Genomic DNA, 10,414 nt, shown 5'->3' with positions numbered 1-10,414 from the left:
TCATGGCACAAATCACTTATGACTTTATTCATGTGTGAGGTCTTCAGAAGGTTAGCCAGGACACAGTGCCCCAGCAGTGCACTATTTTCTGGGCAAGTATTCAGAGTACAAAGGGCTCCAAGGCTACCAAAAGGATACAACTAAAATGACATGACAGGAGTTAGAGATCTTACTGTCTGTTAGGAGAGGATACTCACTTTCTATCCCACCTCCACACATTTCAGAAACAATGAGGCTTTTAGTTGTTAAAACAGAGATGATTTATGCATTTATTAGGACACAAGGAGAGTACAGGAGAGCATCTAGAGGACTTAGTATAAAAATAACCAAGCAGCATAATAACAGCTGAAATTTAAAAGTGAAGTATGAAGAAACTTACTGCAAAGAACTGCTGAAGACAAGTCAGCCATAAATGGGTTTTTAGATGATTGTTACCTCTTGGAGCAATTTTTTTAAAATAAATGCAGACCCCTGCCTTTTGCTCTGCCTCTAGTACAATTCAGGACAGCAGAACAGACAGAATATTGCATTATTTGTATATCTTGCATTTAGTTTTGTTCAGCGCACTTCCTAAGTAAGAAAAAAGCAAAAAAAGTCTGGGAATATGATGAAGGCAAAAAGATTGACATAATTTTTTATAAGCCTTAGAGACATGTCCTAACAGCATAAGAAAAATATCATCCACACTAGCAGTTTGGATTAAGTGTTCTCAGAGCTCTGAAACTCCATGCCTTAGGATTATAAATTCATCCTGGGTAGTTTTTGTGTCTGCAAAACATCCAGCATTCATCACTGTCAGAAACAGCACTAAACCCCTAATCTGGTCTGATAGAACACTTGACACATACCTGAAGTCTGATGTAAAAAGAAGCAATGAAGCTGGGCTATTAAAATCTGATTCTAAAACTACCAGCCAGGCGTTTACTTGGGGACCAAACTCATGAAAACTTGACACAACAGGCAGCAAAACAAGCATAAGACCCTTACAGGGAGGAAATCCACCTCTCCACTGACAGAAACACCCCACGTGTTCCACTACCTGCAGGAGTGACTTCCTCTCTAGGAAGAAGACAATCTATTAATGTGTTGTCTTGGGACTTGGTCAGGCTTGACACTCAACAGCTCCTCCTGCTGCTGTAGACCGAGGCCTCATAGCTCTGCAGAGAACTGGGTTTACACTTACAAGAATTAAGCCTGCCAAAGCACACCAGCTCCATTTCTGTCAGAGAGTGGAGAGAAATTCACCAGTTTATGGCCTTATCTCTATTTATGTTATAAAAGATTTCTCCTTTGAAAATTCTAAGGTAAGAAAAGCTTTTCTTTTTCAGATTCCCAAGTGACTCTTGGGACCACACTAATGCTCATATTTCAAGCAAGGTTCTCCTGTCTGGCCTATACCTTAGACACAAGAACTGCATAGGCTTTAGCAGGTTACATTAAATTAGCACATCATCATTACATAACAAACCAAACCATACAAATCTCCTTACAAAAGGACTCTTAATTTTAAGCTTTTCTTGGGGCTAAGTTGATGCTCAGGTGACTAATCTCAGAATAGCTGAATTTAAGCTGTTGCAGAGGTACTTCTCACTCTACAGCTTGGATTATTCAGAAGACTACATCCCAAATGATCATGTAAGTGAGAGGACAGTAATCCTTGGCTCCCACAGATACACAAAGCAAGTGTTTTATCAGTGTAACTAATTGTCATCCCCTCCAAATAGGATATTCCAGAAATTTTTTTCCCTGTTTGATTCATTACAAAGAAAAAAAAATATGCAAAATGGGGTAGTTTTGACCAACTACTTGCCATCCAAAAGTTCAAATTGGGGCCAGTAAAAATTACTGTTATTGTAGCATGTTTTTTGTCAGATGCAATCAGACAATGTTCAAGGATATTTATTATGCCTCTGTTTTAAGCTTTCCAGTAAACTGTGGCAGGCTCCACAATAGCATGAGATTAAAGTTAAAAACATAATGGAATATCCTTTCATTTGCCTTTCAGTTCTTGAAGCCCTAAAGTTAATTCTGAAGTTCTTTTCCAAAAGAAACAGTTATGTCTTTAAGAAAAGCTGAACTTCTGGAAAATTGCTAGGTCCTGAATCTTTCAAATGTGAATGTCCTTCTTGGTTAACTTAATTAATTTTGTCCTTGAACTAAAAGAGTTTTTGGGTTTTGGGGTTTGTTTTTTTTTTTTTTTTCCCCTAAATTACTACCCTGAATCACCACTCTTTTTAACTTACTTTCACTATGGGAACTGGATTATAACAATTCAGAATGATTTTTCTGATAGTAAACCAGAAGTTGATACAATCCCATCCTAGGACAAGTCTTGCATTCAGTTCTTCCTTGCTATTCCATGCTTCAAAATACCCCAACTTCATGCACTTATGTTTTATACTCACTACTCCTCTGTACTCATTCAAACAAGATACCTCTGTTGTGTCACTTGAATCAAACCATCATCTTATTACAAAGAAGTTGTATCCCACACATCTTATTTTAAGGCCAAAGGTTATTTTTCTGTGAGCCCACAGATAAGAAGGCATCTATCAGTCTGCAGGTAGCTACTGGGACAAGTGCTTCAGAAGGGTAACCCCATATCTCCATACAGTGAAGGCAGGTATTGAGTCGATGTTCTCAGTTTGAGGGCTGTGTTTGTTTTAAGTTGACAAAGAGTGACTCTGAACCCTGGATCTCCTTATCTACCCAGCTCCCCACAGGCCAGATGAATGACAGAGACTTCCACCTACCCCAGTCCTGGGGACGCTTTATCATGCAATAAATGGCTGCTGAATAAATCTTCATGCCTGAGGCTTAGAACCACAGCATCATAGAGTGGTCAAAGTACTTTGCTATTTTCACACCTGTTAAACTCATCAGTAAATTTATCACTCAGTAAGCCATGGCATTATAATGGTTGTGCAATTGATTCAGCTAGGAAAGATTGGCAATCTCCCAGCTTCCCACTCTGCTTTCTACTCTGGCTGGATTGGTTGCTGTCTCTCCCTGTGCCTCCTGTAATTTTTTTTACAGCTCACTGTGATGCTGAGCAGCATTGTCTCACCCAGTGCCTAAGTGGAACATCATCCTGGCCAGCCAATTCTCATTACTGGGCACTTAAGAGACATTCTTATGCCCCAAGTGCCAAGTAGTTGCTTTCACAGTTTCACAAAACTCATTCTTCAAAAACACAGGAACAGCAGAAAGAATTCCAAGTTCTGCCTTCCTCTGTCAAGATCAATTCTTTCAACTGCTACTCTATACATTGGCTGTGGAAAATATTTTAATGTCCCACTCCCAAATAACTGGTCTTTATAACATAGGAATGGGATAATACATCAGCAGTTCTTTTAAATGTGGGAATAGTTTTTTCCTTTTCAATAATGGCAATTAAGCACTGAATGCAATCCAGATACTCAAGTCAATGTAACACTTGTCATTAAAAAAAAAAAAATACCACAATAGTGCCAGAGATGACTGCATAAAGAACAAATACACTGCCACAAGAAAATATTAAAAGCAGTCCTTAAAATAGAACCAAGAATTGTTTGGTAAAATATTACACAAAAGTAGATGCTAGGCCAATATTAAGCTTTGTCTTAAGAGGGAATACAGTCACCTTTAGGAACTGCAGCACCTCAGAGACTGCCCTTGAAACAGTTTAAAGCAGTAGCAAAATTGGTATTTTCTACAGTCTTAGACTGTATAAAACACAATAGGCAGTAGAGATTAGAGCACACCATTCATCAGGCATTTTTATTTCCTTTTGATTCTCTAATGCTTTTCAACTTTGTTCCCTACCTGTTTGGGTGAACAGGTTCCTGTCTTCCCCCAGAATAGCCTGTAAAAGACATAATAAACATTAGGCCAGCAGTATATTCCAAGTGACAGGACTTGTACCGTGAAAGTGTTGGAAAGTAACCTAAACCCACTGTGGAATATTCCTTTGTGAAGGATGCTAGCATAAATAACTTTTCAAGCCCAGCCCAGAATAACTCTTTCATCTTTAAAAACTGGGCTTTGAAAAACCCAAGAAGAAACATACCTTTCCCCAAACAATTCCAAAGGCAAAGATAAAATCAGAAAAAAGAAACAAAAAACCCCACAGGTTTTCTGAACTGCTTCAGTACAATAAGAAATCATAACAGTGCAAATCAGTCATTACTGCTTTGTGATGGGGTAAGAATTACAACTCAGGTCATAACTCCAACTCTTAAAACCAGCTCACACCACGATGACTCCAGCACAAATCACACTCTCCCCAGTGCTGGCACAGCTTGCTGATAACCAGCAACAGCTCAGGGTTGTACCCACTTCATATGGTAAGGGGATGAAAACAGGCCAAGGTACTCAAGCTGCTCAGGGGTGAGGTGATTATTTCCGTAAGAAACGGGTTCTAAATTATTTGTCAAAGACCAAACCAGAAGTTTAGCACAGAGTTGAGAAAAAAAATCACATATTCTCCTGAGTTCCAGTCTAGGTCCATAACGCAGGGCTACCTTTTTTCTTTCATTTGCAGTGTCCCTCTTAAGGAGATCTGGATGCCTCTTTTGACATGTTTTGTTTGTTATTGGACTTGACACATTTTGTTTATTTTTCCTTCCTTTGGGTCAGAATTACATAGAGTTACACACAGAATTCTGATTGCAAAACAACTGTAGTTCCAGTGTGTAATGGCCTGAACTAGGAAGAAATATTCCCGGTGTAACCACAGCGAATAACTGAGAGACTAAAATATGAGCCTTCTAGGCAAACCACACCAAGGCAAATAGTCTAATGAATGTTAATGTGTGTAAAGTATAGAGTACTGAAATTGCATCCCGAGTCATTTTCGTTTACTCCAGCAATTCAAACCCACAAAGCCAGAAAAGTCCTGCCTTTGTCTTCAATGCTTCCTCTGGAAGTCCCACAGCATACTCTGCCCTACACAGGAAGTCAGACGCAGGATTTCACATATATTTCACACATATCTGCAGTGTATGTTGCAGATGCCACATTCAGCAGAGAAGGCAAAAATTTCACTCTTAGTCTGTCCTATCACAGAACATTTCAAAAAGCAAACACTGGGCACCTTAAACAACACCCTTTCCTGCACCTTCTACTTTACTTACAGGTCAGTTCTTACCACAGTGTTCCTCCAGATCCACCCTTAGTAATGCCCAAATGGGCTCAAACAGATATGAGAAATCCTCCTAATTGAGATACCTCTTTTTACTGGTGAAAACACATTCCCTAACCTACTAACTTGTTATATCAGAACCTCTGCTTCCAGTAATAATACAGTATGGGAACCCACTAATACTCTGTTTGTGTCATTTACACCTTCAGGAAAGAGTATTACATCATGAGTGCATCCAGTTATCTTGAATTAAGCTTCAGTTTTCAAGAGCAGCTTCTTGAAAAAAAACTGAAAAAAATATTGCTACATTGTGCCTCCACATCAGAAGGGTTAACTGTGAAACACAACGTGCAATTCTCAGAATGGAGCATACATATTTAAAAGGCAAAATGCAACAGAAATTAAGAGAGCTACAGATGCCGGAAGTTTGTGCTCTGTGAAGAAAGGGAGAACCTCTGAATAGATGTCAGCATGGATCAGTCCACAAGAAGTGCTTAAAGAGGCTTAAGAATTTACACTGGTGCAATTTCTTAGAGCAGCTTAAAAGGTGCTTTCAGCTCCCTCCTTCTTTAGAGATAGAAGAGACATGGTTTTATCACAAGTCTTGTGATATTAAGTTACATCTGGCCCTTGGAATCATCTAAGACACAGAAGCCTTACTAAATGAATCTCAGTCCTTACAATTATGATAAAAAGTCTAAACACAAGAGTGAAAAGCACCATGAAGGTTCAAAACCAAACAGCAAATAAAACAAACAGAAGATGCCTTTAGTTTTTAAAATAATATTTTTCCAGTCAACCTCATAATTATGGGAGTCTGACATGATTTGAGATTTGAGTTGGGCAACAACAGCAGAATTCAAGATTCTGATTTAAAGTGGGTTCACTGCCCACATTTCCTCACTCTTCATGAATTTATCTGTATATCATAAGCAAAACAGTTTTACTGTGGCCAGTGAACTGTCAATAAGATTAGAGCATAAATTGTTAATAAGAATGCATATTTTGTATATACCTTGAGATGAAGTGTTAAAATATGCACAAAACCTGTGTTTTGTGCTCTAGACACCATGAGCTTTGGAAGGCAATGCATTGTCTGAACTAGGGAGTGATGATTTCTGAATGGTCTTGTGAATTATCTACAAAATTCTGCCATCAGAGGAACCCTTGATGTATTTCTACATAAAGGAATAATTCTATATTTTTACAAAAAGGAGTCCTCACTCCTTTCTGCTTCCCGTTGACACTTCACATGAGCCCTGCCCCATGGGCAGTTACAGGGGCACACCCATACCAGTTCCAGGACAACATAAAAGCACCCACAGAAAATAAATGTTTTCCCAATGTCAGGCAGTGGAAAATTCTGACAGTTTTAATGTCCATAGTTAAAGCAAACAATTCAACTCTTTTGAATACTGGACATTATTAAACTAGGCTCTTCCAACAGCTCTTCCTCCTCCTTGCCAAGCAGAGTGAGATGGCAGTCATGTTTGGAATTCAGTATTTGTGAAAAACGCCAATCACTTGTTTTTTAAAATTTTAAAAGTTTAATAGTAATAAAATGGTTATAAAAATAGTGATACAATTTGAGTTATAATAATTTGCACAATTTGAATTAGGACAATATGAGACAACAGAAACAAAGAGTGACGGATGTCCGTAACTGGATTTTTCTGGGCAGCACAAGCCCGAAAAAGGACCCCCATTAACAAAGGATTAACCCTTAAAAGCAATAACCTGTTGACTATTCATACATCTCATACATGATGCATAAATTCCATTCCAACAAAGGATTCGGTCTGATCATTGCCAGCTTCTTCCTCCTAATCCTAAGACACCTTCGATCTTTAGCTAGGCAGGAAGAATTCAGTTTCTTCTGATAAGAGAAAAATAAATTCCTTTTCTCTGAAGATTGAGGTGTCTTGTGGCTGCTATCCGGTGCGAGTACCTCATTCCTTTCTTAAAAAAAAAAAATCCCACTTACATAGTTATTTTAAGTAAAAAAGTTACCTTTTAACTACAAGACTACATTTATCATATTATTAAAATGTTAATAAAGCACCACTAATCAATACAACAAAATACATATACTAAATATCTGCGTAGAGCCATATAATAAGCACTTTGTACACTATTCAAATTCTGCTTGGAAGGCCACAATGCGTGAATGTTGACATGTCCTCTTTGAGCACTGCCACACTGCTGGGCTGGTGCCTGGGACACTTCCATCCTTTCACGTGGCAGTTCCTTCCATGACTCTCTCATCTTTGTCAGAGCAGCGTGGCTCTGGTGTCCCCCACAGATGGAGGATGCAGCCGCACGCCCACTGCCCTCCAGCCCGTCATGGGGCCATGCTGGCAGGCGGCCCTGGCCGGGCTCTCCAGGGCAATTTCGCCTCACTTTGCCTACTGCAACACTTCATTGCTCCCCTGGCTCCCCTGGAGAAGCTTTTAAAACTCATGGACAAGCTGGTGCAGGGCCTGGAGCACATGCCCTGTGAGGAAAAGCTAAAGGAGCTGTGGGTGTTTACCCTGGAAAAAGGAGGCTCAAGTGACACTTTATCCTCTGCACAAATGCCAGAAAGGAGGCTGTAGCCACGAGGGTCGGCCTCTTCTCCCTGGCAACCAGCGACTGGAGAGGATACAGTCTCAAAACTGCACCGGGAGGGTCAGGTTGGACATCAGGAAGAACTTCCCAGAAAGGGTGATTAGACATTGGAATGAGCAGCAGAGGGAGGGTGTGGACTCGCTGTCCTTGGAGGTGTTTAAGACTGGACACGGCACTTAGTGCGCTGGTGTAAGTGAACCGGTGGTGTCCATGCCATAGAACTGACTCAGCGACAGAGGCGTTTCCCGCCCTCACGGAAGCTGCAATTGCGTCACTCTGCCCTCCACTCCCGCCCTCACGGCCCGACCGCCGCCGACCGCCCCCACCACCAGAGACTCCCGCTGCGTCACTGCCCAGGCCGCGCCCACCGCCGCGCGACCCTTGCTTCCACTTGCCCTGTACGCATGCGCCTGCAGCACCCGCGCCCCGCTGCTGCGCTGCCCCCTCCGCAGCAGAGGGACGTCTGACGTCACTCCGCCGCGATTGGAGGGAAGAGGGGCAGGAAGGAAGGAAGTCCGGGGGCCCGCCGGTCGCAACCTACCCCACTAGCCGCCGGCGGCATGATGTCACTGATTCTAACCAATCAGCACTCCAGAGGCTGGCGCTTGATTGGTTGTCACGGCGGGGAGGCGGGCGGCGGGCGCGGGCAGGGGTTGGTTGCGCTGGTGCCGGGTTACATAGGGTGGAGTACAGCGTGTCCTTGGGCGCAGACGGAGAGAGAAGTGCCGGAGCACGGTCGCCGGGTCTGAGGGCGCAGCGGGCCAGCCGGGCAGGCAGGTGCAGTTGGGCTGCGGCCGGCCCCCGCGGGGTGGTGACGGCTGGCAGGAACGTAGGGCGGGCGGGTGGACGTTCCTCTCGGCCGCCCTGAGGGCCGTTCCCGCCTGCCGGGGCCGCGGCCTGAGGCGGCGGCCGGGGTGCGGCGGAAGGTCACCATGGGGCCCGGCGGCCGCGCCGCGGACAGGGGCCTGAGGAGAAGCTCAGGGCCAGGCTGGGCGCGGGTAGAGCCGGAGCCGGGCGGTGCGGGTGCCCTTGGGCCTTCCCGCTTCCTCACGCGTGGCTGCCGGCGGGACCCCTGGGGTCATCCCGGGTCACGGTGACCGCCGGGTGCCCTCCGGGCCTCCCCGGGCGCGTGGCTGGTGCGCTTTTTCAATTCCAGAGCAAAAGCCTGCCAAGTCCTGTGGTTTTACACGAGGTCATTCACTGGGAGTAGGAAACTCCTGTTACAGCTGTACAAGTTATGTTCAGTTTGTTCTTCAGAAATTGTCGCAATACCTATTAAATGCTGTGGGGTAGTTAGTCTCTCCGAGGCAAGGTTTTTCCTGCCCTTCAAGCGTGTTTATCACCTTGATATCTTCTAGGTAGTCTCGTGGTTCCATACTAATCTTCAAGCCCAGGAGCTGTGGCTTGAGGATAGACAGTGTGCTGGAGCATTGCCAGACTCACCTGCTGCATATGGTGGTTTTGTAAACCCGCAGGACGCTTTTTAAAGTTTGAGCTCCGTTAGTGACCTTGAGGTTGCAATACTGACCTCTGTGTGTGTTCTTGGTCTAGTACTGACAATGGGAGACGTCGAGAAAGGCAAGAAGATCTTTGTCCAGAAATGCTCCCAGTGCCACACAGTTGAAAAGGGAGGCAAGCATAAGACTGGACCCAACTTGAATGGCCTGTTCGGACGCAAGACTGGGCAGGCCGAAGGTTTCTCTTACACGGATGCCAATAAGAACAAAGGTAAACTTAAAGATGCCCTTTGGGGACAAAAATACTCAGTTCTTGGTGATAATTTTAAAAATCTGCCAAAAATTGAGCAGAGGACAAGAGTATAAGTATTTGCTGTTTTGAATTTGTTAACTGTTGGGTTTTTTTTCTTTTACCTTCTTTTAGGTATCACCTGGGGTGAGGATACTCTGATGGAGTATTTGGAAAATCCAAAGAAGTATATTCCTGGAACAAAAATGATTTTTGCGGGTATTAAGAAGAAGGGCGAGAGAGCAGACTTAATAGCATACCTCAAAGTTGCCACTGCAAAGTAAAAGTTATCTGCTGCCTTATTTATTTTACAAAGGAGATGGCAATGGAAATGTCTGATGAGATTGGTTTTTAAACTTTCTATTTTTACATGTACTGTGTCTAACCTTAGTCACCCATCAGATAACTTTGCTCACGGTGGGTCACTGGAGCACACGCTTGTTTGGCAGCCATTAACTTAACAAAGACGGTGTAATTGGGTTCAGTCATCCTTGATCATCAAAATTAAAAAAAATAAATAAACATTTCCTGCCTCTTCATTGTTTAGAAAAAATATGTAAATAAATAAATGAGTAATCATCAGCAGCATAATAGCTTTGACAGCTCAGCTCTTTAACATCAAAAAGCAGGGTCCTTTTTGGCATCTTCTGCCATACATCTTCTGTTACATTAACAACAAAACAAAGGCTACTTAAAAAAGCCCCAATCCTAGTATAATATTTTTCTAAATTTATTCTGTGCTAGGTGTTGCAATATGTATTAATCTGTCTAAAGCTTGTGATAAAAACACATTTCATCTGATTTAAGTACCATTTGTGAACTGCCAGTTGTGCCCAGCCACTTGTCTTTTATCTAGGGGAAGCATGATACCTAATTCATCGAGACTTTGACAGCTGCATGCACCTCTAGAGTATAACTCCCCTTCAGAAACATCTCCAG

The 10,414-nt window shown here is 42.8% G+C and overlaps 1 protein-coding gene across 2 annotated transcripts; it reads left to right on the top strand.

Moving 5' to 3' along the window:
• The first annotated feature begins 8,347 nt into the window (after positions 1-8,347).
• On the top strand, positions 8,348-9,999 carry LOC132326645 (cytochrome c). Of its 2 annotated transcripts, none has more exons than XM_059845159.1 (3): positions 8,348-8,502; positions 9,281-9,457; positions 9,611-9,999. In XM_059845159.1, exons 2-3 carry the CDS (start codon positions 9,289-9,291, stop codon positions 9,757-9,759), a joined length of 318 nt encoding a protein of 105 aa, XP_059701142.1. In that variant the 5' UTR covers positions 8,348-8,502; positions 9,281-9,288; the 3' UTR covers positions 9,760-9,999. The 2 variants fall into 2 exon arrangements, with proteins under 2 accessions (XP_059701142.1, XP_059701133.1); XM_059845150.1 differs by having other exon boundaries at positions 8,367-8,506.
• The last annotated feature ends 415 nt before the right edge of the window (positions 10,000-10,414 follow it).

Source organism: Haemorhous mexicanus, chromosome 1, assembly GCF_027477595.1.
Source record: "Haemorhous mexicanus isolate bHaeMex1 chromosome 1, bHaeMex1.pri, whole genome shotgun sequence".
Taxonomy (NCBI): Eukaryota; Metazoa; Chordata; class Aves; order Passeriformes; family Fringillidae; genus Haemorhous; species Haemorhous mexicanus.
The sequence above is the reverse complement of the archived record's forward strand: the minus strand, read 5'-3'. Positions and strand labels throughout refer to the sequence as shown.